The sequence below is a fragment of the Hemiscyllium ocellatum genome, chromosome 5 (assembly GCF_020745735.1).
Source record: "Hemiscyllium ocellatum isolate sHemOce1 chromosome 5, sHemOce1.pat.X.cur, whole genome shotgun sequence".
NCBI lineage: Eukaryota > Metazoa > Chordata > Chondrichthyes > Orectolobiformes > Hemiscylliidae > Hemiscyllium > Hemiscyllium ocellatum.
In genome coordinates, this window is record NC_083405.1 from 106,114,486 (window position 1) to 106,141,177 (window position 26,692).

The 26,692-nt window shown below is 41.2% G+C and overlaps 1 protein-coding gene across 3 annotated transcripts in view; it reads right to left on the minus strand.

Annotated features, from left to right (window-relative positions):
* Positions 1–2,088: 2,088 nt before the first annotated feature.
* The window catches only part of cul2 (cullin 2), an 81,594-nt gene continuing 56,990 nt past the window's right edge, over positions 2,089–26,692 (minus strand). For all 3 annotated transcript variants that reach the window (XM_060825087.1, XM_060825086.1, XM_060825085.1), the window contains exons 12-21: positions 26,162–26,221; positions 24,853–24,981; positions 24,519–24,605; positions 23,062–23,217; positions 19,142–19,219; positions 16,418–16,484; positions 14,233–14,435; positions 8,564–8,665; positions 4,799–4,915; positions 2,089–2,794 (exon numbers count right to left, since the gene is read on the minus strand). In XM_060825087.1, the coding sequence (XP_060681070.1) occupies positions 2,663–2,794; positions 4,799–4,915; positions 8,564–8,665; positions 14,233–14,435; positions 16,418–16,484; positions 19,142–19,219; positions 23,062–23,217; positions 24,519–24,605; positions 24,853–24,981; positions 26,162–26,221 (1,131 nt within the window). In that variant the 3' untranslated portion in view covers positions 2,089–2,662. The remainder of the gene's footprint in view (positions 2,795–4,798; positions 4,916–8,563; positions 8,666–14,232; positions 14,436–16,417; positions 16,485–19,141; positions 19,220–23,061; positions 23,218–24,518; positions 24,606–24,852; positions 24,982–26,161; positions 26,222–26,692) is intronic.

The window sequence follows — 26,692 nt, forward strand, 5'->3', positions numbered from 1 at the left end:
CTGTTAATGAATACATTCTAATCATTGTGGTGATCAATTAAGTTTCACCTTCTCTGAATGATTCCCCTAACTTGGAAGTTAAATCCCGTCCACCGCTTCAACTAATATGGCTTTTGTGTTTTGCTGGTTGTACACTGTTAAAATATTGTGGGCTAAAACTATTACAGAGCTCCAACAAGTCCCTCCTCAATGGACAGAGCAAATGAATCCAGTTATTTCGACAGACCTTTTATATCACAGAGATGCCTCAGTACCTTTATATAACTGATGAGTTTCCTCTTGTGCCAACACATATAGAAATCAGAATTTGAAGAGTTTTTCTCTCATCAACTACAACCCTCTCACCAGCAATGAAATGGTATTTGCTTAGTTTATGTATTTGACTGATCCCATAAAATGGAAGTAACAAATCTTATAAAAAACAACAAAGATCACTTTATATTTTGTTCAATCTGCACCATGTGAGAAAAGGACTTGAACGAAAGCCTACAATCAGGAGAATTACATTGCATCTGAAATGACAGTCAGAAAGATGACACTTTCTTTACAAAGAATGTAGATATGCAAACACCATTTTGCTACACAAACACAATTTAATTCCTGAGACAGTTCTCAGTCTATATTCAGGATGCCAATACAGCATCACAGAATAAAATAAATTCAAAGCAGTTGGGGTGGACTAAAACAAAAACCATGGGGTCAATTGTAACTGGGGAAGGGTGTTGTGTGGTAAGGAAACCTCCCTTGGGAAGCTAAGCATAAAGTTCCAGTTTAATTTGAGTAATTGGCAGGAATGATGCCAGGATGGAGTAAGGGAATGGACTCCTACATAAAATTAGAACAATGATGAGGGTAGTAACTTGCATCAGTGCTAGCAAGCACAGGCAGGGCCAGAGATAAGAGACCCAAGGGCTTTTTGTCCAAACTGATAGGAACACTCCTGTCTATTCTGCACAAAAAATTACTTTTGGAAAGTTATTGTGGCCTCTTCTGGCCGCTCCAGGGCATAGTTTGTTGGATACGTCAAGCTGCAACACTCTTGTGCAAAATATGCACTTTATTTTGCAAAGTAGACGGCTCGGCAGATAGTGGATGTCAGTCGATGCAGCAAGAGCCTGCTATGCAGATGAGCTTTCCCAAATTAACAAAGACAAAATGTTCTAATTACATTCAGAATTTAAAATTGTATTTGCAACGGAAGTTTTTTTCAGAGGGCAAGAACAGCCACACTCAAACTGTAATAACACAGTTTTATTCCTCACTATTCCAGCTGCACTTGGCTCCTGGTAATACAGAGGGCACACCAAACAGTTTTAAAAAAGTTTTAAAGAGATTGCGCACACTATTGGTAATAAAAGATAGCCAATTCTCTTTTAAGAAAAACTCAAACAGTCAGTACCATGCAGGGTTGAAGTCCAGAAAACCTCGCAGACACCGGTCAATTTACAAACCAGTCATCTGACCTCATTCAATCAAATAAGTTCCATTAGAAAAAATTCATGCAAAGTTCCTGATTTAGCAAGTGGCAGATTCATCTTTTGTTGGATGTTAACAATAGGTATCTGTAAGTTAATTAGATATGTTTACCTGGACAGATTTTATTTTAGATGTTTGGTGTGGTTAAATATGATCGATCAGAACTGTTGTAATGGGATCATTTTTGTGGACCTTTACATATAACAGTTCAGCAAGTGTGAGATTGCATAGTGATGGCTACCCAGCTCAATGAGTTCTTAAGTCTCAATTGTAATATCCAATGGGTGATGGCTGGTGGGGCCAGTCACCTTCCCCACTGGAAGGGGAAAGGCTGATCTAGACTGGTAGCAGCAGAGACAACCTCCTCTTTGTCTTGGCTGCTCTGAGCATCAATTGCTTCATATAATTTTTTAAAATGCATTTAATAGATTCGTTTTGTTGCACATGGAGTTGATTCGGGCCAAGACGATGAAAATATTATGAAAGACATCTTCGCCAGACAAAAAGGCAATCACCTGCCCAAAAAAACACCCTGCAGCACTCAGGCTGAATAATTAAGGCTTTGGAGGGCTTATGACAATCATCAATGCACACGAGAAACACTGAAAGAAATCAATCTGAAAAAAATCCCTTTAATGGAAGTGCAAACTGGTATAGACATTCCTCATGATGTTCCTGCAGAGACAGTTCAGGAAAACTGCATTTTTGATACACATAGATCGGTTCATCTGGGCAATCTGCAGAGAACACTGATGTAATGGTCTAGTTCACTGAAACCTACATATATACCTCAGGTAGTATACAGGCTTTATTTTGTGAAGGAACACGTGCCATATTTGTTATCTGCAGTCCTGGATGAAAACTTTACAGTGTAAACACAATTATTTTATCGCCATGTTACAGTGTTTAGTTTTAAATTATGTTTTAAAATATATCAACTGCACCTGTGAGATAAACATGGCACCAAAGCACTCCCCCTTACAGCAACGTCACGGTGACAAGTTGGGATATCTATAGGCATTGACACTTGCAATGTGGCACTGTAAACAGCAGAGAAAGGGCTGCCAGGTAATGGACTGAAGAACCTGGTGGAGGCACAGCTCTGCTTCATCTCACAGGTATACATCAGTGACACAGCAGGTCTCTGCACCCATATTCGGACAAAGCCAAACACCAACAGCTTGTATCATGCTACGTAATTGTACTCGTCTGCTGAGGTCTGGCTACGCTCGATATATTGTTTGTCAATGAGGACTTCAATGCACTTCTTGATCATGCTGATACTAGGGTTGAACCTTGCTCTTGATTGGCTGATTACCTGTTAAGAAAAGAACAAATATTAGGAAGTCTTCATGAAAAATAATCCCTCTGAAGAGATAGCAGAGAGGTAATTTTGAGAAGAAAATGCTGACTATGAACAATAAGTCAATTAATGTCTGAATAAAAACATTTTTTTGCATTAAAATGGTGATCTTCATTTCTCTTTTTACACTGACTGGCTGACTGTCTGTTTCTGTTATCTTCTCATTTTTACCTTTGCTTCAGGTTTAACCCTCTAGAGATTAATTTCTTAAGGAAAAATATTGAATTTTATCTTGTGCCTTTCATGATCACTGCTGCCTCACAATGCCAGGGACCCCGGTTCAATTCCCACCTCGGGCAACTGTCTGTGTGGAGTTTGCACATTCTCCCAGCTGTCTGCATGGGTTTTCTCCGGGTGCTCTGGTTTCCTCCCACAGTCCAAAGATGTGTAGGTTAGGTGAATGCCATGCTAAATTGCCCGTAGTGTTAGGTGGATTAGTCAGGAGTAAATGTAGGGAAATGGTTGGATGGATTGCTCTTCGGAGGGTCGGTGTGGACTTGTTGGGTCAAAGGGCCAGTTTCCACACTGTAGGGATCTAATCTCAACCTCAGGACATCCCAGAGTGCTTTATAACCAAAGATATTATTTTGTAGATTCTGAGGAAGGGTCACTGGATCTGAAACGTGAACTCTGATTTCTCCTCACAGATGTTGCTCGACCCGCTGAGTTTTTCCAGCAACTTCTATTTTTGTTTTACAGTATCTGCAGTTCTTTTAGTTTTTAGTTTGTAGTGTGGTTTCTGTTTTAACGTTGTGAATTATAGCAGCCAACATGTACAATGCATGATCCCACAAACAGGAAATAGATTTTGGCAGTAGTTTTCTTTTTAAAACTTTGCTAAATCAGGGCTTTCGCTATTTACATGATCAACACAATGTGACTTAGAATGAGAGGAAACAAGTGTGTGGCTGTAATTCTCAGTCTCAGTTGGACCATCGGGCCCACGGCCCAACACTTGTGCCAGGGGCTTGCTCACCTTAGGAAAACAAAAACTAATGAGTTAACTGCAGCTGTATTGCACACCTCCCCAACACAAGTTCAGCGTGTCACTAATAAGAGTTAAAATTGGTCTTACTTCCCAGATATTTGGCATCAAAAGAATACGTATAGAAGGAAATTGTGAACAGAGTGTGTAACTAATTCACAATTAGTTTCCTTTCAGGAAGAACATGAACATTAGTGAAAAACACATGCTGAACAAAATTACTATCTCTATGAAAATTAGGGTGGATTCTTCATGAAGTGTGTAACTGTGCATCTACTATGCAGAGAATGCACCAGGAATTAAAATCAAGTAACTAGTGATTATCTTGGGAGGAATACATATTTTATGAGTTGAAAAACACAAATTGATGGCACAAGGGTCAGAATTGATGATCATCATTCGTCACAGCTAGTCATATCCATCACAGCTAATCAGAAACTACATGGATTTGCTTTCTGCTCACCTGACAGGAGTAATGGAGTATTACAGGGTTTCTGTTGAAAATGGTTTTGGGTGGACATGTCAATTTATTAACCCAAGGTGTAGAATGTCAGTGCCCTGGAATGGAACACTTGTCCTACTTTTTCAGCCAGTTCTTAAGCACTGCTTGGTGGATTTATAGCAGTTTAAATAAAGACTTCAGCGACTTTATTCAGTCTCACAAATATGCTTTGATTCCAAATGCATCAACTACTTTCGAGCTGTGCACTTACCTGGAACACATATGGATCTGCTTAAATTAATTTGACATCAACTTTTAAGAGCTGGCAGAGAAAGAGGAGACTTCCACCCCATTAGGTCGGCCTACATTTAAATCTGGGTGCCAGAAGTGAAAGACACTGTTCTTATCCATTTATATGGCCCTGAGCAACAACACATTTCCACTTAGAGATCACATATCTTCAATTTGTTTTATGCATTGAACAAATTTCAGATTTTTGCTCACATTTTGGTTACCCAAAAAGAAACATTACCTCTTGAATAAGTGCATTGTGTCGCAGCACTTTACGTGCTTTCATGATGCGGACTATAGCAGCCTGCAGATACATTTTCCTGTCCTCATCGACTGCACTTCTTGTTTGTTCCATCTCCTGAAGGCGATAAAGCAAGAACTAGAAACTTAACATGCCTGCTTAATCAGATCTCTGTGATGAGTTTAGTATAAAAGTATAAATGATTCATTTTAAAATAATGCATTTCTTAATCTCGTCATCAAATCAAAATCAGAAAAGCTACTAAAAGTAACTTATATTTTGTAAGTAGAATCACAGATTTATTATCGCTCAGAAGGAGGCCATTGAGCCTGCTTGGGTCTTTAAACATGTGTCATTAGCGAGTACCAACCTCCCACTTTTTTCTCATACCCTTGCATATTATTTTCATCCAATGTTGTCTTGAATGTCTGAACTGAATCTGTTCCACTACACTACCAAGACACTACATTCCATATCCTAACCATTGCCTGGTGGAAGAAAAGCCTTCACTTCATCCTTGATCCTTTTGCATTTTACTTTAAATCATAGAGTCATAGAGATGTACAGCATGGAAACAGGCTCTTCGGTCCAACCTGTCCATGCCGACCAGATATCCCAACCCAATCTAGCCCCACCTGCCAGCACTGAGGAAGTTTAAATCTATGCTCTTTGGGTTTTGTTCCTTTTCGAAGCAGGAACACTTGCTCTCACTTTTCTCTATCCAGCCTGTTCAAGATTTTGAAAATCTCTATCAGATCTACTCTGAGCCATCTTTCCAAAAAGAACCGTCGTCTCAGCTTCTTCAATCTATCCTCACAACCTGAAGTTCCTCATCCCTGGAACCATTCTTGTAAATCACTTCTGCACTGTCTCTCCAATGTATTCACTTCTTACCTCGAACCCAGAACTGTACACCATACTTCAACTGAGCTCTAACATGTGTCTTTGACTTTAGCTCAATAGACCAGTTTTTTTTTTACCTCTTTACATAACAATTAGAGAATAAGTGAATACTTTTCTGCCTCTGATCACTATTCAGTGCCAAATATTGCCTGTTCTCAGTCCATAATGTTCAGATTTTTCTTCACACGTTTTGTGGATAACAAAATGAATTCATAACAATGTTAAATGCTCATCAGTGAAATTAGATATATCAAGCTGAGTTTATATTGAATGTCACTTCACTGCAAAGTAATGAAGCCAGCAACCTTCACTGTGCTTTTTGTTTACTTCCTGAGCTTTTGCAACCTATCCATGTTGCTGGAGATGCCCAGTCCAGATGCCCATTCTCACTAACTGAGGATCCAACAAACAGGCCCCTGTGGATTGGAAATATGCAATGTGACAACCTCATCTAAAAAAGGAGATCGGCCAAAATGGGAAACTACAGACAAGTTAGTTTGACTTCTGTAGTGGGAAAAGTTTTGGGAGTCGATCATAAAGGAGGAGATAACTGAACACTTGGAAAAACAAAGCTAAATTCACCAGTGTTAGTATGGTTTCTCGAAGGCCAAATCAGGCTGGACAAATGTGCTGGAGTTCTTGGAGGATGTAACCAGCAAGGTGGACATTGGGGATTGGACAGAAGGTATTTGACAAGGTGCTGCGTAACCAACTGATCCAGAAGGATAGGGGTTTAGGGGTAGAGTATTGGCTTGGACAGAGAATACGCTGACTGACAGAAAGCAGAGGGTTGAGATAAATGGGTCCTTATCTGGATGGTGTACTAGTGGAGTGCTGCAGGGACCAGTTCTTGGATCTCAACTTTTAGAAATTATCTCAAGCAGGGACAGAACATAACACAACAAAATAGATGGGAAAGGAGGCTGTGATGAGGAAGAGTTTACTGGTGAAAACTGAAAGAACTGCGATTGCTGTACCACACTCAAGCCCCTGTCTGTATCAACGATGCTGAGGTGGAGGTGGTTGAAGAGTAAATATCACCAACAATCTACCCTGGTCCATCCACACTGATGCCACAGTGAAGGAAGCACCAACACCTCTAAGCCCCCAGAAGGCTAAGGAAATTCGACACTAACTCTTACCAATATTTATAGATGCACCATAGACTGTGTCCAACCCAGATGCACTACAGCTTGGTATAGCAACTGCTCTGCCCAAGACCACAAGAAATTACAGAGTTGTAAACACAGCCCAGTCCATCACCCAAACTAGCCTTCCTTCCACTGACCATCGCTCACACTTCCTGCTGCTCGGGAAAGCAGCCAACATCATTAAAGAGCCCTCCGACCCTGGTCCGACTCTCTCCCACAGGGTGACACAGTGGCTAGCACCGCTGCCTCATAGTGCCAGCGATCTTGGTTTGATTCCACCCTCAGGCAACTGGGTGTGTGGACGTCGCACATTCTGTGCAGGTTTCCTCTGCGTGCTCCAGTTTCCTCCCACAGTTCAAAGATGAGCAGGCTAAGTGGATTAACCACGAGAAATGGGGTTACAAGGATAGGGCAGGGGCTGGGTCTGGGTGGGCTGCTTTTCGGAAGGCTGGTGTGGACTCAATGGCCTGCATCCACACTGGGTGGGGATTCTGTGATTACACCCTCTTCTATCAGAAGATAAAAATGTTTGAAAACATGTAGCAACAGATTGAAGAACAGCTTCTACCCAGATGTTATCAGGCTTATGAATGGACCTCTCATATGTTAATGTTGAACTTTCTCTACAACTGTAACACTATATTTTGCATTCTGTTCTATTACCACAATGTACATATGCCAGGTATGATTTGTCTGGTTAACAGACAAAACAATATTTTTCACTGTATCTCAGTACATGTGACAAAAATAAATCATACTAAATCAAATTAATAACAAGGGGGCATAATTTTAAGTTGAAGGGCAGGAAGTTTGGCGGGGATGTGAGGAAATTCTTTTTCACCCAAAGGATGTTGGAAACCTGGAATCATTGATGGGAGGGCAGGAGAGGCAGGAAACCTTAACCTTTAAAAAGTACATGGATGAACACTTGAAATGTCTGAACACTCCAGGCTATGGGCTAAATGCTGGAAAGTGGGATGAATGCAGGCCTGTTTTGGCACAGTCTTGTGTGCTGAATTAGTCTATGATCTTGGTGGAAAGATTGTGGAAAGGTACTATTAAATAAATGGTAAGGTTTTAAAGGTTGAGGAACAGAGATGTACATACAAAAACTTTGAATGTGGTAGGATAAGTTGAGAGGCTTCCGAAAATAAATTATATGAAATTGTCAGGTTTATTCACACAAAGAATATTAAAATAAATAAATTATGCTCAAACTCATAAGTTACTGGCTTGGCCACAGCTATTATTCAATTTAGGTTACCTTCTCATTTTTCCCTCATAATTCCTACAGTTTGAGTGAGTAAATTAGGAAAAACTGTTTCCAGTGGCAGAGAGGTCAATAGTCAGAGGGGACACATATTTAAGATTTACGTCTAGCAAAGGAACCAAAGAAACATCTTAATTTTATGCAGCAGGTTGTTCTGATGTGGTTAGAAAGCCTGGAAGTTTAGTGGAAGCAGGTTCATAGCAACTTCTGAGAAAGGAACGAAATACATACTTGGAAGAAAATAATTTTATTACATAGCTAACCGTTTAGCATAGGCATGAGAGACTGAATGGCATACTGTGTTATACTACACTTTGAAATAACCTTTAAGATTAAATACAACTAAAGTGACGATGTAACATTGTATTTTTTCATAATTTGTTCAAAGCAGATAATAACTTCTTTTAAAAAGATGATCATCCAATAAAATAAATTGCTTACCTGTGGTGTATCTTTCTGCATGGAAGTTGTAATTTTAAATTTTGTTCTTTTACTGCTGAAACCCATATTTAAAGAGAAAACTGAATCCAAGTCAACATCTTCCTGCAGTGAGGAAAACACAAGCACAATGATGACTTTATAAAGCAATGGACAACCTATGTCTTTTTATCCTTATTTGCAATAGTTAGGATAACACTGTGGCTCAGTGGTTAGCACTGCTGCCTCACAGCACAAGAGTCCCAGGTTCAATTCCAGCCTTGGGTGACCATCTGCGTGGAACTTGCCCATTCTCCCCGTGTCTGCGTGGGTTTCCTCCGGCTGCTCCAGTTTCCTCCCACAGTCCAAAGGTGTGCAGGTCAGATGGATTGGCCATGCTAAATTGCCCGCAGTGTTAGGTGCATTAGTCAGAGGGAAATGGGTCTGGGTGGGTGAATCTTCGGAGGGTCGGTGTGGACTGGTTGGGCCAAAGGGCCTGTTTTCCACACTGGGGGGAAATCTAATCTAATCTAAATCTAAACTAAAAAAAATTAAACATTTCCTCTTACTTGTTCTTGAAACATAGGAAGTGGGGCCAAATGGCCTACTCTTGTCCATTGTGCCTACGCAGTCTTAGACTTAGACTTACAGTGTGGAAACAGGCCCTTCGGCCCAACAAGTCCACACCGACCCGCCGAAGCGCAACCCACCCATACCCCTACATTTACCCCTTATCTAACACTACGGGCAATTTAGCTTGGCCGATTCACCTGACCCGCACATCTTTGTGACTGTGGGAGGAAACCGGAGCACCCGGAGGAAACCCACGCAGACACGGGGAGAATGTGCAAACTCCACACAGTCAGTCGCCTGAGTCGGGAATTGAACCCGGATCTACAGGCGCTGTGAGGCAGCAGTGCTAACCACTGTGCCACCGTGCCGCCCATTGGTGTGGACTGGTTGGGCCAAAGGGCCTGTTTTCCACACTGGGGGGAAATCATTCAACATATTATGGCTAATCCCTCCGGGGAGGGATTAGACAGCCATAGTTGACAAAGGAAGTCAGGAAATGTATTAAAGAAAAAGAGAGATCCTATAAAGTGGCTAAGAACTGTTGGGACAAATCCTCTGTCCCCGTGTTCATTTGGAGGAGAGAGACACCGGGTCTGATTAAAAGTATAAACAGGTTTAATGAGAGAGGATCGTACACAGTACAGTGAGGTGTCTTGCTCACTGGAGAAGGCGTTCTGACTATTTTTTAATTTGTCTATCCTTTTGTTCTCTCACATTCCAGAGTTACATCCTTATTTGGTAAAATGCAGAATTTTCGTATGTGATTGGGTCTCACCTGATAACGTTCTATTACCTCAGTTTGAGCTACGTGCATCTAGACACAGCTCTAATGTCCTGTTATCTTTCACCCTCCCTGGGGCCTCTTCAGGCTATGCCATCAGCTTTTCAGTCTGTTCTTAGTGTAACATAATGGCTTACTGTTGTCTAGTGAAGCTAACAAGTTCCAGACTTGCTAATACTACCTTACGTGAGCACTACCTAACAATAAAGTTTCTTACACTACCTAACCTTAATAATGGATCCCAACAGAACAGTGGGAAATCAGAAGATTGGGAAGGATACAAAAACAAACAGAGGATAACAAAGAGTGTAATAAGAAATGAGAGGATCAAATATGAAGGTAGGCTAGCCAGTAATATTAGAAATGATAGTAAAAGTTTCTTTCAATACATAAGAAACAAACGACAGGCAAAAGTAGACATTGGGCCACTTCAAACGGATGCAGGAAGCCTAGTGATGGGAGATAAGGAAATAGCAGGAGAACTTAACAAATATTTTGCGTCAGTTTTCACAGTCGAAGACATGAGTAATATCCCAACAATTAAAGGGAGTCACGGGGCTGAGTTGAGTATGGTTGCCGTTACGAAAGAGATAGTGCTAGAAAAGTTAAAAAGTCTTAAAATTGATAAATCTCCTGGCCCCGATGGGATACACCCTAGAATTCTGAGAGAGGCGGCTGAGGAAATAGCGGAGGCATTGGTTGAGATCTTTCAAGAGTCACTGGAGTCAGGAAAGGTCCCGGATGATTGGAAGATGGCTGTTGTAACCCCCTTATTCAAGAAAGGATCAAGATAAAAGATGGAAAATTATCGGCCAATTAGCTTAACCTCGGTTGTTGGTAAAATTCTAGAATCCATCATTAAGGATGAGGTTTCTAAATTCTTGGAAGAGCAGAGTCTGATTAGAACAAGTCAACATGGATTTAGTAAGGGGTGGTCATGCCTGACAAACCTGTTGGAATTCTATGAAGAGGTGACAAGTAGGTTAGACCAGGGAAACCCAGTGGATGTGGTCTATCTAGACTTTCAAAAGGCCTTTGATTAGGTGCCACACAGGAGGCTGCTGAGCAAGGTGAGGGCCCATGGTGTTCGAGGTGAGCTGCTGGGATGGATTGAGGATTGGCTGTCTAACAGAAGGTAGAGTGTTGGGATAAAAGGTTCTTTTTCAGAATAGCAGCTGGTGACGAGCGGTGTCCCGCAGGGTTCAGTGTTGGGGCCACAGCTATTCGCATTATATATTAATGATTTGGATGAGGGGACTGGGGGCATTCTAGCGAAGTTTGCAGATGATACGAAATTAGGTGTACAGGCAGGTAGTACTGAGGAAGTGGGGAGGCTACAGAACGATCTAGACAGTTTGGGAGAGTGGTCCAGGAAATGGCTGATGGAATTTAACGTGAGCAAGTGCGAGGTCTTGCACTTTGGCAAAAAGAATAAAAGCATAGACTACTTTCTAAATGGTGAGAAAATTAGTAAAGCCAAAGTACAAAGGGATCTGGGAGTGCTAGTCGAGGATTCTCTAAAGGTAAACATGCAGGTTGAATCCGTGATTAAGAAAGCGAATGCAATGTTGTCTCTTATCTCAAGAGGGTTGGAATATAAAAGCAGTCATGTGCTACTGAGACTTTATAAAGCTCTGGTTAGGCCCCATTTAGAGTACTGTGTCCAGTTTTGGTCCCCACACCTCAGGAAGGACATACTGGCACTGGAACGTGTCCAGCGGAGATTCACACGGATGATCCCTGGAATGGCAGGTCTAACATATGAGGAACGGCTGAGGATCCTGGGATTGTATTCATTGGAGTTTAGAAGATTAAGGGGAGACTTAATAGAGACGTACAAGATAATACATGGCTTGGAAAGGGTGGACGCTAGGAAATTGTTTCCGTTAGGCGAGGAGACTAGGACCGTGGATACAGCCTTAGAATTAGAGGGGGTTAATTCAGAACAGAAATGTGGAGACATTTCTTCAGCCAGACGGGGTGGGCCTGTGGAATTCATTGCCACGGAGTGCAGTGGAGACCGGGACGCTAAATGTCTTCAAGGCAGAGATTGATAGATTCTTGTTGTCTCGAGGAATTAAGGGCTACGGGGAGAACGCTGGTAAGTGGAGTTGAAATGCCCATCAGCCATGATTGAATGGCGGAGTGGACTCGATGGGCCGAATGGCCTTACTTCCACTCCTATGTCTTATCGTCTTATGACCCTCCATCTTAATATCATAACTCCTGCTCTCTCCCAGTATTCAGCGACTTGACCGTCAGAATCTTCTGTGGTGGAGAATTCCACAGGTTTCTTCATCCTTTCTCCTCATCTCTGTCCAAAATGGCCTATTCTAAATTCTGAGACCATGATTTCTTGCTCTGGATTCACCCTGCATCGAGTCTGTCTAGCTCGATCAGAATTGAATATTTAAATAAGATTCCCCTCCTCGTTTTTCTCAACTCAGTGAACTCAGTCAACCCAATCCCTCCTTGTATGAGAAACCTTCCATATCAGGAATCAGGCTGCTGAACCTTAGGCAAAGCCTTGTATAGCTACTTTGCTCTTGCATTTAAACCCTCGTGCAATGAAGGCCAATGTACTGCTTGCCATCCAACTGTCTGCTGCATCTCCATGCTTGCTTTCAGTGACCAGCATACAAGAGCACCCAGGTTCCTTTATATATCAACAGTTTCCAATCTATCATCATTTAAATAATACTTGGCCATTCCATTTTTCCAGAGTTACTAGAAAATAATCTGTTGTCCTGGTGGCTTACCCAAGTTTGCGAGTTTTGATAAGATTTGTACCTCAGGCTGAGGTTCTGGGTGTAAGTTTGGTCGTGGAACTGGAAGGTTTATCTTCAGACGTTTTGTCCCCACACTAGGTAACATCATCAGTGAACGTCCGGTGAAGCACGGGTGTTAGTGACCCGCTTTCTATTGATGTGCTTAGGTTTCCTTGGTTTGGTGATGTCATTTCCTGTTCTTTTTCTCAGAGGATGGTAAGTGGGGTCCAAGTCAATGTGTTTGTTGATGGAGTTCCAGTTGGGATGCTTCGAGGAATTTATATGCACGTCTCTGTTTAGCTTTTCCTAGGATGGATGTATTTTCCCAGTCGAAGTGGTGTCCTTCCTCAACTCGTATATGTAAGATACGAGTGAGAGTGGGTAATGTCTTTTTGTGGCTAGTTGATTTTCATGTATCCTGGTGGCTAATTTTCTGCCTGTTTGTCCAAGGTAGTGTTAGTTACACTTCTTGGAAGATATTTTATAAATGACATTAGTTTTGCTTGTTGTTCTGTACAGGGTCTTTCAAGTTCATTAGCTGCTGTTTTAGTGTGTTGGTGGGTTTGTGGGCTACCATGGTGCCAAGGGGTCTGAGTAGTCTGGCAATCACTTCCAAGATGTCTTTGATTTGGAGTGTGTGGCTAGAGTTTCTGGGTGCGTCTTGTCTGCTTGTTTGGGTTTGTTGCTGAGAAATCGGTGGATTGTATTCATTGGGTACCCGTTCTTTTTGAATACACGGGGGTATAGGTAATTTTCCTCTGCTCTTCGGAGTTCTTCTGTGCTGCTGTGGTGGCTTGTTGAAGTGACAAACAGCAGAAAACTAGCCACCAGGATACATGAACACCAACTAACCACAAAAAGACATGACCCTCTCTCACTAGTATCCTCACATACGGATGAGGAAGGACACCACTTCGACTGGGACAATACATCCATCCTAGGACAAGCCAAACAAATACACGCATGAGAATTCCTAGAAGCATGACATTCCAACTGGAACTCTATCAATAAGCACATTGACTTGGACGCCATTTACCACCCTTCGAGAAAAAGAACAGGAAATAGCATAACTACAGGAAATGACATCATCAACTCAAGTATACCTAAATACATCAATAGAAAGTGGGTCACTAACACCAGTGCATCACCGGAGGCTCACTGAACAGAAACCTTGGATACATTGCCATGCCTGCCTCCCTTGTCCAGAGGAACTGAGAAAACGGGATGTTTTCCCAACATAACCTCATAAGAATCAGTTGACTCAGTACCACTCCATATGAAAATTAAGACCTTCCTCATCTGTGCTTTATCCATCACAAGAAGCTGAAATATTCTTTCCAACTGTATAAAGCATTTATTTCCATTAATCGGAGTCTTTCTCTAAATTGATTTAGAAAGTGAACAACTATGCCAAAAATTAAATGTTGCGCAGACTGCTAAGTATTTCCAGCATTTCAAACCCATCAAAACAAGTAGTTATACATTAATTCCTCCAAATCAGTATTTAAACAAGAAAGAATAATAAACTATATTGAATTTAGGTGTTATCACCATTTCATCAACATACTTGCCTTGTTTGAATCATGGTTGATCATTTTTACATCAAGTAAAGATTTAATGGTTTTGGTAAGTTCTTTTTCATTCATTTGTGTGCTGTCTTGTAGCTCCTTGTAAGTGACGATTTCACTGTTGTTAAATGCCAGCAGCACAGCCATTTGGTATGTGGTAACCATAGCTACATAAGGCTTGGATAAGTAGTTCATTTTTACTTCACCTTTTTCCAGACAAAAGAACAAAAACCACATAAGAGAAAACAAATAAATGCAAAATTAGTTCCAAAAGTTTTCATATTCTGAGAAACAGTTGTCCTAAAATACATTTCAAAGCCTTCTGGTTAGTCAAATTAAAACATAAAGCTGTGAAGTTTTCACTGTAATCAAACTAAACAGCAAAGAAGAAACCAGATATTTAGTTCTTTCTGCCAAGTATCTCCAATTCCTTTTCGAATAGGTCAAATGTAACAACCCAATAGAGTGACCAGGAGGCAATTCCATACGTTCACCTTCTTTAAAAATTACAAACAGACGAGGGAGCCCAATCGACCCATTTAGCTGATCCATTCATAGAAATGACTGATTGCCCAACCTCAATATTTTCTAGATTAGAGTGGTGCTGGAAAAGTACAGCAGTTCAGGCAGCATCCGAAGAGCAGGAAATCAAAGTTTCGGACAAAAACCCTTCAGGTGGAGGTGAAGGTGGAGGCACCCTGCAGGCACTCTGCCTCTATTCCTGATGAAGGGCTTTTGCCCGAAACGTCGATTTTCCTGCTCCTCGGATGCTACCTGAACTGCTGTGCTTTTCCAGCACCACTCTAATCTAGAATCTGGTTTCCAGCATCCACAGTCCTTGTTTTTACCAACCTCAACATTTAACTGTTTCTAAAATGAGTAGTTCATGTCTCACAGTACCACACGGAAGACCATTCCAGGCATTCCTGCAATAAGGCCTGTATTTGATTTTTACCAGTTTGTACAACACCTTTTTAAAAAAAAAGTCAGTTCACCATTCCTCTGAGATTGGAGACTTATCCACTTGTTGAAACCTATCATTTGCCAATTTTATCTACAGTCCAACAAACCAATAAGATTGTCCCTGAGGCCCTCTTTTCTCTAAAATACATGTCCAGTAGCCAATCAAAATTTTATTATTTCCCACTCTGCCCATGGTGAACACAACTGGACTGGACCAGTTCTTCATAAGTCTCATAGACACTACCTGAGACTTGTGGTCTGTTCTAATAATTATTAGAAATTTGGAAAGTCGAGAATTAACAGGAAAAAGATATTGTTTCTGACATTACAAATGTCCAGCATGCCTTTAGTTATGGGACATGTTGAAGAACATGATGGGAACTGGGTGTCTTAAACTGGAAATTAATTTGTTAAAACCTCACAATCTCATGCACAGTTAAGACAATGACCAGGAATATCCTTTTCCTCCAAACCATAACGTTAGAAGGAATTTTTCAACTTTGGACATTTTTCAACAAGAACTGAAAATTTTGGAAATAACCAGCAGGTCATGAAGCATCTCTGGAGAGAAACTGAGTCAATAGATCAGGTTGATGGCCTTTCAATGAGACACTGCTTCTGTTTCTCTTTCCACAGATGATGCCATCAACTGCTGCGTATTTGGGTAAGTTTCTGCTTTATACAGCAGCAACAATTACTAACTTCTGTCTTCCTTTTAGATTTCCAGCCTCTCCAACATTTTGTTTTTAGGTTTTATACATAAAACCTCAATGAGTATAAGGACAAGATTCACCACTGAATATGTTTGCCATTAGTAAGGAAAAAAAAAGATATATTGGGAAAAAGTGAGAATTAAATTGCAACTTTGTATGAAATATAGCCTTCCCAAAATTCTCTTTAACCCTTCTAATGCCAACGAATCAAATGCCCTACTGTAACTGATGAGTAACTTGTACACAAATAGCAAAGGGACACAAATGTGCAAGGTCTGTTTCAATTGTGATCAATGCAAATATATTAGAACTGAAAAGGACACGTCTGTAAACTGTAAAACAGAAGTCCTGAGACATTCATAAATATCTTCTTTTCTGATGAGAGGAGAACAGGGAGAGGTTTATTAAAAAACAACAGCATAAAATGCTAGAGAAACTCAGCAAATCTGGCAGGATCTGTGGAGGAAGACATGTTTATGAAGATACTGACGTATTCTGATTTGTGCCCTGACCTGTACATAGATAGTGCAGCCAAGTAAGTTTCCTCCCACTGAAGTGCTGGTTGTAAAACAGTTCAAACTGCAAAAGAAAATATGATTACATCAGACAATATTCTAAAACTTAGCTTTGATTACATTTTTAGAAAACTCTGTACTGATGTTGATGAAAACTTGAAGATGACTATTAATTTAAATTAAAAACCCAGAAGAAATATATTTTTAACTGAGGAAGGAAAGCCTATCCCTTCTGTTTTGAAATCAAGTTCTGCAACATTAAGTGCATACAGGTCAAAAACTTGCCCTACTAATGTCTGACATATTTTGACTTTTTTGCTTTTTATTTCCTCAAAAAACAGTAATAAATTAGTTAAAACCAATTTTCATTTCACAAAATCACTGTTGTTAATTACGTCAAGATTTTCTAACTGCAGTGCTATAGTGTCTTTAATAATTCCAGCAGTTTCCCGATGACAGATGTTAGGCTAACTGGCTGAAGTTGCTTGCTTTCTGCCTTCCTCCCGTATTGAATACAGCAAAATTAAGCAAATCAGTGGTAATTGTTTAGCCACCCACCTCTGATACACAGAGCTGTAACATGGTCAATGTTCAAGCTGTACTGCAGAAACTCACCAAGTTTATTTTCATAGCACTCAGCTCACCTGTGACTTATTTAGTAGTGGCTTTAATGTCAGTTTAAAAGGTGTTGCTGGAAAGGCGCAGCAGGTCAGGCAGCATCCAAGGATCAGGAGAATCGATGTTTCGGGCATGAGCCCTTCTTCAGGAATGAGGACAGTGTGCCAAGCAGGTAAGATAAAAGGTAGGGAGGAGGGACTTGGGGGAGGGGCGATGGAAATGCGATAGGTGGAAGGAGGTTAAGGTGAGGATGATAGGCCGGAGTGGGAGTGGGGGCGGAGAGGTCAGGAAGAAGATTGCAGGTTAGGAAGGTGGTGCTGAGTTGGAGGGTTGGGACTGAGACAAGGTGGGGGGAGGGGAAATGAGGAAACTGGAGAAATCTGAGTCCATTCCTTGTGGTTGGAGGGTTCCTAGGCGGATGATGAGGCGCTCTTCCTCCAGCCGTCGTGTTGCTATGGTCTGGCGATGGAGAAGTCCAAGGACCTGCATGTCCTTGGTGGAGTGGGAGGGGGAGTTGAAGTGTTGAGCCACAGGGTGATTGGGTTGGTTGGTCCGAGTGTCCGAGAGGTGTTCTCTGAAATGTTCCGCAAGTAGGCGGCCTATCTCCCCAATATAGAGGAGGCCACATCGGGTGCAGCGGATGCAGTAAATGATGTGTGTGGAGGTACAGGTGAATTTGTGGCAGATATGGAAGGATTCCTTGCGGTCTTGGAGGGAAGTAAGGGGGGGAGGTGTGGGCGCAAGTTTTGCATTTCTTGCGGTTGTAGGGGAAGGAGCCGGGAGTGGAGTTGGGTTGGTGGGGGGTGTGGACCTGACAAGGGAGTCATGGAGGGAGTGGTCTTTTCGGAACGCTGATAGGGGAGGGGAGGGAAATATAGCCCTGGTGGTGGGGTCCGTTTGGAGATGGCGGAAATGACGACGGATGATACGATGTATATGGAGGTTGGTGGGGTGGTAGGTGAGGACCAGTGGGGTTCTGTCCTGGTGGCGATTGGAGGTGCAGGGCTCAAGGGCGGAGGAGTGGGAAGTGGAGGAGATGCGGTGGAGAGTATCGTCGATCACGTCTGGGGGGAAATTGCCGTCTTTGAAGAAGGAGCCCATCTGGGTTGTTCGGTATTGGAACTGGTCCCGCAGATGCAGCAGAGACGAAGGAATTGGGAATATGGGATGGCATTTTTACAGGGGGCAGGGTGGGAGGAGGTGTAATCTAGGTAGCTGTGGGAGTCGGTCGGTTTATAGTAAATGTCCGTGTTGATTCGGTCGCCCGAGATAGAAATGGACCCGATGTGGCCTCCTCTATATTGGGGAGACAGGCCTCCTACTTGCGGAACGTTTCAGAGAACACCTCTGGGACACCCGGACCAACCAACCCAACCACCCCGTGGCTCAACACTTCAACTCCCCCTCCCACTCCACCAAGGACATGCAGGTCCTTGGACTTCTCCATTGCCAGACCATAGCAACACGACGGCTGGAGGAAGAGCACCTTATCTTCCGCCTAGGAACCCTCCAACCACAAGGGATGAACTCAGATTTCTCCAGTTTCCTCATTTCCCCTCCCCCCACCTTGTCTCAGTCCAAACCCTCCAACTCAGCACCACCTTCCTAACCTGCAATCTTCTTCCTGACCTCTCCACCCCCACCCCCACTCCGGCCTATCACCCTCACCTTAACCTCCTTCCACCTATCGCATTTCCAACGCCCCTCTCCCAAGTCCCTCCTCCCGACCTTTTATCTTAGCCTGCCTGGCACATTCTCCTCATTCCTGAAGAAGGTCTCATGCCCGAAACGTCAATTCTCCTATTCCTCGGATACTGCCTGACCTGCTGCGCCTTTCCAGCAACACATTTTCAGCTCTGATCTCCAGCATCTGCAGTTCTCACTTTCTCCTTAATGTCAGCTTAGCAAACTTCAAATTATTTCATACTTGAAAATGATTATAGACTTTAAAACGATTACAGCCTTCAAAATAATTACAGACTTTTAAAATGATTATAGACTTTAAACTGCACAAGCGATTGCACAGGAGATTCAGTGGCATAGACAATGTGCCAATTTAACTCCATCCTTAAATTTCAAAGTATGCGCCACCTACTAACCTACCATCTGCACACTCTTTTCCAGTTCTTGAGGAATGGCAAATGTAGATGATGGTGCTTGAGTCAGTGGCCATGCACCAGCCTAAAATAATTAAAAGCACAAAATAAAGTTGCACCATCAAAATCAGCAAGTAAATGTTATAATTTAGAGTTAATTTTCAGAATATTTTAAATTTCGAGTAAAAATGTACTTAAAACAGGTGACAATATTATCTCATATTAAAGATCATTTTTTTCAAAGAGGAGACATTGAATTCATCCTGTATAAAGAAGAAAGCCATCGTAATCGTAAGTCACCCAACTTGCCATCACATCTCAGCTCCCATCACAGTTATTTCAAACCACTTTCTTTTATCCAATTCAGAAGCTTATTTGTGTATAAATGACAACTTATGGCACCAATCTAATTGTGCTTTTCAACATTTTAAATCTTTGCCCCTTATTCTACAGTCAAAGATGAATTTCAATTAATTTTCAGCTTTCTCTGTTAAAAAAAAATTCGTATTCTACGTACACCTGAGACATCCTGTAAAATACCATCTTTTAAAAAGATAAACCTGAGCGCTCTCGGCTTTTCTCTCAGTTCTCCTAGCACTATATCATAGTCTTACAGTTCTCTGATTTGTCTTTAGTACAAAATGCAGAAGGTTTTTCAACATTTTATACATTCGGAATCATATGGCCTGCTGCCTTTATAATTACATGTACAGCTGGAAAGCAGCTTGTCCGAATAATGAAAAAGAAAAATGATATATTTATATAGCATTTTATTAAGGTGGAATACCTCAAAACATGTCTCATAGTAACACAGCTGAAAATGTGTTGCTGGTTAAAGCACAGCAGGTTAGGCAGCATCCAAGGAATAGGAAATTCAACATTTCGGGCATAAGCCCTTCATCAGGAGCTTATGCCCGAAACATCAAATTTCCTGTTCCTTGGATGCTGCCTGACCTGCTGTGCTTTAACCAGCAACACATTTTCAGCTGTGATCTCCAGCATCTGCAGACCTCATTTTTTACTCATAGTAACACATCCAAATAACCTTTTAGACAAGTATGAAGGAAGTTAAATAACTGATGTTCAGATGCAGAGAACCTATTCAAAGAAAATGTACCTTTTAAATAAGTTCATCAAAGATAATTCGGAACATCTCCCTTACAGTTGTAACCACATTAACAATGCAAGAATACCCTCAGTATATTAGTCCTTATTCTTTGGCACTTCAGAAAAAGTGGCAATATTTCTGCTTTTGCTCACCTTTTACAAAATGCATTATCTGCTAATTGACGACTATACATCTCCCCAACCAAGAAACAATTTTGGTCTTTGGCTAAGTGTATTCGAGGTGTGGCGATTTCTATACCATGAGTTGGACAATCAGGATTTAATGCCTCTTTGAGCAGCACCCATATGTCCAATGGACGTCTTGCTCGATCAAACAGTGATTCGTGTGCACTAACATGTCCACGATGGGAGGTTAAAAGAAGTTGAGGGTATTATTGTAAGCATTGGAACAAATTTATAAAAAACTGAAAGTTATCCATTTGAATTAAATCAACACCTTGCCAGCTCCAAGTGAATACATTCAAGTGCAACACAACTCTGCAGACAACAATCTGACATAATCAATTCAAACCAACAATCCTGATTCTGGCACTTTACAACAAAGAAACTTGGACAACCTTAGCAAATTAACTCTTCCAAATAATCATGTATTTAACAGAAGAGACATTTCAAAAAGCTTTCAAAAAATAGTATGCCATGTCACCAAATTTCTCACCTTCGCATTACAATTACAGTAATGCCTGGTTACTATACATTTGTACTCTCCAAGATTTAGACACTGCACAGTGAAAATTTCTTGAAACTTGCTGTGGGAAATCATGCTTCAAAAACACACAGAAACAAGCAGCAGGAGTAGGCCATTCAATATGATCCTGGCTGATCCTCTACCTTAATATCCCTATGCTATATTCCTACTTTCTCTCCATACCTCCTGTTGCCTTTAATATCTGAAAAATGTATCAGTCTCTTTCTAGAATACACTCAGTGACCTGGCCTCCATCACGTCTGTGGTATCAAATTCTAACCGATGACCATCCTGAGTGAAGAAATGTTTCCTCATTTTATCGCAAATGGCCTTCTCTAATTCTCTGAGACCGTGACCCATTGTTCTCAAGGCCCTAACCAGGGAAAACACCCTCCCTGCATCTAAGTCTGTTTAGCCCAGTTAGAATTTTGTACTTTTCAATCGTATCATTTTTCAATTTTATAAAAATTCCAGTCAATGAATACCCAGCCAAATGAATCTCTCCTCATGATGAGAATCCTGCCATCCTCAGCATTAGCCCGGTGAAATTTGGCTGCACTTCCTTGATGACACATATATCTTGTCTTAGGTAGGGAGACCAAAACTGCATGCAATACTCCAAGTATAGTCCCAACAAAGCCCTGTATAACTTAGCCAGACATCCCTATTTCTGAATTCAAATCCCTTTGCAATGAAGGCCAGCATTCCATGTGCCTACCTAACTGCTTGCTGCACCTGCCCCTTTACTTTCATTGGAAGACAAGGACACACTCCAGATTCCTTTGTATGTTTACGTTTCCCAATATAGCAGCATTTAAACAATACCATGTCTTTCTGTTCTTTCACACTAAAGTGTGTAACTACACATGTACCCACATGATACTGCATCTGCCGTATGTTTGCCCACACACTCAACTTGTCTACACCACTTTGAAGACACATGCCCACCTAGCTTTCATGTTGCCAGAAAACTAGGAAATGAGGGATTTGGTTCCTTAATCCAAGTCATTTATAATTTGTGAATAACTGGGGTTCAAGCATTGATCCCTGCAGCACATCACTGGTCACTGCCTGTCACTGGGGAAAAGACACATTTATTCTCACTCTCTGCTTCTGGTCTCAACCAATTCACAATTCATGCCAGATCCCACGTTCTCTAATTTTACTCACTAGCTTCTAACGTCAGACCTTATCAAAAACCTTCTTGAAATCCATATATGCCACATCCATCGGTTCTCCCTCATCTATTACAGTCGTTACATCCTCAAATAAAATCCATTAGATTTTTTAGATTGGATTAGATTAGATTACTTACAGTGTGGAAACAGGCCCTTCAGCCCAACAAGTCCACACCGACCCACCAAAGCGCAACCCACCCAGACCCATCCCCCTACATTTACCCCTTCACCTAACACTATGGGCAATTTAGGATGGCCAATTCACCTAACCTGCACATTTTTGTGCAGCATTTCACTTTCATAAACCCATGCTGACTTTGCCCAATCCCATTAATGCTTTCCAAGTACTCTGTTGTCACATTTTTTGGAACAGACTCGAGCTTTCTCGCCCACCACTTATGTTAGGCTAACTGATCTGTAATTATTTTTTCTCTTCCTCCTTTTTAAATAGTGGGACTACATTTGCCACCCTCCAATCTGTAGGAACTGCTCTAGATTCTGGGGATTTACAACCCCATTATTTTCACTCGCAATTTTTTTTAAACTAATACTGATTTATTTTTAATGTTCTCCCCCTTTTCTTGGCCCTTGGCTTGCTAACACTTCTGGAAATTATGTGCCCTTTTTTGTGAAGGTAGAACCAAAATATACATTCGATTATTCTGCCATTTATTTTTTCCCTGCAATAAATACCCCACTTCTGACTGCAAAACACTTGCATCTATCTTTGCTCAACATTTTCTATTGATATATTTTGAAAAGCTTTTACAGTTTTTATGTTCCTTGAAAACTTACACCCAAACTCTATTTCCCTCCTCTTTAAGTTGATATATTTGAGAGTGTTTCATATGTTTTCCCTATTCAAGAAACATAACCAGAAAAGGATAAATTGAGAGTGAATGTGCTTGGTTTGAGTTAACCTGTGATCGAACCAACCTGAAGTACATAGATCTGAAAACTGATTCCAAGATCTATTACAGTGTCCTGTTGCCTTAAAAAAGTGGCTGTAAATTTGTTGTTTAGGTCAGCACTGACATTCATATCAGTGTACATCCTGTGAAGCTTGCTCGTGAATTCGTAACCACAGGCTTGCTGCATAGAAAGAGTAAAAGAGGTGTTACTTCCTCAAGGCAGTGTGCTATTACAGTCATATAGATACTTTTAAAAGATTGTTATAAAGGCATATTAGACAATCCTCTATCAGTGGATTTGCAGGCAAGGCCCTTAACTGAGGCATTAAAACTTTGAGGCCAGTGACAGGAGTTCAGAGAAAGGTTATGACTTGACATGTGGTGGACTGAGGAGCGTTCATTGGATTAGATTAGATTACTTTCAGTGTGGAAACAGGCCCTTCAGCCCAACAAGTCCACACCGACCCGCCGAAGCGCAACCCTCCCATACCCCTAACCTAACACTACGGGCAATTTAGCATGGCCAATTCACCTGACCCGCGCATCTTTGGACTGTGGGAGGAAACCAGAGCACCCGGAGGAAACCCATGCAGACACGGGGAGAACGTGCAAACTCCACACAGTCAGTCACCTGAGTTGGGAATTGAACCCGGGTCTCAGGCGCTGTGAGGCAGCAGTGCTAACCACTGTGCCACCGTGCCGCCCACTCACTCAACTCAAAAGCTCTCTTGCCACATCAGGAGCCTCACCTCTTCAAAGTTCTGACACCTGTGGATCCTCTCTCCATCCTAGGATGCTCCAGTAAATCCCTTAACCCTCACAGGCCTCATCTCTCTTTTCTGCCATGAGACCCCTTTGCCCACATGGGCCCATCTACTGCAGGACTGCAGATTTTACAATCTGGTGACTGCTTATAATGCCAGTCCTGCTCATTGCTGCTCAGAATACAGAGCTTAGGGTCAAGCGAGGGGCCGAATTCCTGTCTCCAGCCAGTTAACACCTCCTAAAACAGTTATGGGGCTGCTGCGATCGGCAGGGACATGTTCCCTGTCAACTCTTCAGGCGACAGAGTGGAAAACACTGCCATCTGAAATAAAAAGACGGCCCACAAAGTCACCTTGATTGTAGTTTGAAATAATACAAGCAGTCAAGACTTTATTGCACTGAACTATTTCTCTCCAAAGTTAAATTAAATGATGGGACAATACCTTGTCAATATTTATGGTATAAGCTCTTGTAGAAGGTAAGCTAATGATTAATATTATAGTAGACCCTAAAATAATTTTTCTTCATACAACTCTCTGTCAAGTTAAACTCCATTTAAAAAAAAAACTTCCATTATTTGCTTTAAGTTAGCTACTGAGTACTAAGCCCTTTGCATTCCCAGAACTAGATTTGAAAAGGAGAAATGAACAGCCCCCAAAGTACCTCTACCAGGATTTGAGACATACTTCAATTAATTTTTGAAGACATAGTACAAACCTTGAGCTTATTGATCATAGCTTCTTCAGAATCCATAGACATAGAAAGACCATGTATCAATCTCTTCGCCAGCATTCTGGCATAGAACTGAGGTTGGAGAAAAGGTAAATTGAAAACTTGGATTCAGAGATACCTGAACACACAATTGAGAAATTGTAAGTGAGAAATTAGATGAAAATACTTTTAGGAGACATAATGACCATGTGATTCTATCATGAACTATGGATTTCTAATTATTCACATATATTAACTTCTCTGTAATCAAACAAGTTAAAGTTGAAGGAATGCAAAATTTTGCCTAGTCCTGCCGTAATCAAACGGAACTGCTATTTACCTTTTGAAAGACATCCTTATCGTCAATGTACTTGAAAACTGTGATGAAGCTGGTCAGTTTGTCCTCAACTTCATTTTCAGTCATTCCTTTTGCAGATTTCTTTAACAGATTGTCACAGTACTTAGCTAGCTGTAAGCAAAGTTATATCCAGAAACCTGTTATTTTTCTAACATCAATCATCACCAGTTTCATTTCTAATATTATATTCTGTGCACTAATTTGGTTATAACCACACCAGTGATTTCACATGAAGTTGAAGCAAAGAAAAACAAACTCCACTCTCATCCCCATGTTTTCCCCATCTGTTCTGACAGTAATGGTTCATTTTCCATTTCTGTGACTGATGTCAGTCAGTGAAAGTATATATCCATATGTGAGCCCACAGACTGAATGAATGTTAATGGTTACTGACAACCAGGGTGTAAAATGAGCAACATAACAGCCACGTACAATCCTATCTTCATCTCTGAAATAAGCAGTTAATCGGAAAATCTCACTAAAAAGTGATTGTCTAATTATCCTATCCCTTCTGTGGCCTCAACTGAGGTATATGTTTAAAATTATGAGGGGGATAGATGGTGTGAATAGGAAGGATTAATTTTCCTCAGTAGAGAGATCAGTAATTATGGGGCCATAGATTTAAAGCAAATGTAGAAGAGTTAGAAGGATGCTGAGGAGAAATCTTTTCAACTTGATGGAGAAAGTGATCTGAAACTATTTGAAAAGACAGTCCAGGCAGAAACCCTCATCACAGTTAAAGAGTACTTGGATATGAACTTGAAGTGCCACAGCCTACAAGGTTACAGACGAAGAAATAGAAAGTGTTGTTAGGGAGGACAGCTCTTTTCGCCCAACAGTGACACAACAGGCAGAATTGGCTCTTATTGGCCCATGAAATTTCACAATTCTATGAGATCAATTCATTAAGGATTCGATGTGGTGTCTTTCTGGGGTCTGTGGTATTAAAATTGTGTTTCTGAATTATGAAAGCAGTGTATAATTGACATCTCTCTTGATCTTGGGGACTGCGGAATATACCATGTTGCATCCCATTTTGGGAGAAACAAAAACAGAAGTTGAATTATTCACGAGTCTACTTTCTCCATCGATGCTCTCTGACCTGCAGAGTGTTACAGTACTTTCTACTTCTGTTCAGGTTCCAGCATCTTTTGCATTTTGCCTTTGGCTTGTTTTGTGAAGTTTGATTGCAAGGTAAGTCAGCATTCCAAATACTTGTCCAGAACCTTCTAAAATGCCAGTTGAGAATTGGACAAAAAATATTGTGGACATTAACGTTTGCCATACTCACCAACTCTGGAGCCTTGCAGGAAGATTTGGGTTCTCTATAGTTTACTACAGATGTTAGGGCCTACAAGAGAAAAAACAAATTCCTCAAACAGCATTTCAACAAGTTGGCAACTCTCTAATTGATCATTGTTCTTCTCAATTGTACACAATCTATATTGACTGAGTTTCAGAAGCAGTGCACAAAAACTCACTGGAGTTTACAAGAATGAGAGGCAACTTTATTGAAACATACAAAGTTACCAGGGGACTTGACAAGGGAGATGTGAAAAGATTATTTCCCCTTGTGGAAGGTCCAAGAGCCTGAGGACATAAATTCAGAATAGGTGGTTGCCCATTTAAGTCAGAGATGAGGAGGAATTTCATCTTTCAAAGGGTAGTGAATCTGTGGATTTCTTTACCTCGGAGTTGTAGAGGCTGGACCATTAAATGTATTCAAGGCTGAGATAGATTGTAAACAGTAAAGGAATCATGGGTTAGGGAAAAGGCATGGTTTAGGATGGTCATATCAGCCATGATCTCAATGAATAGTGGG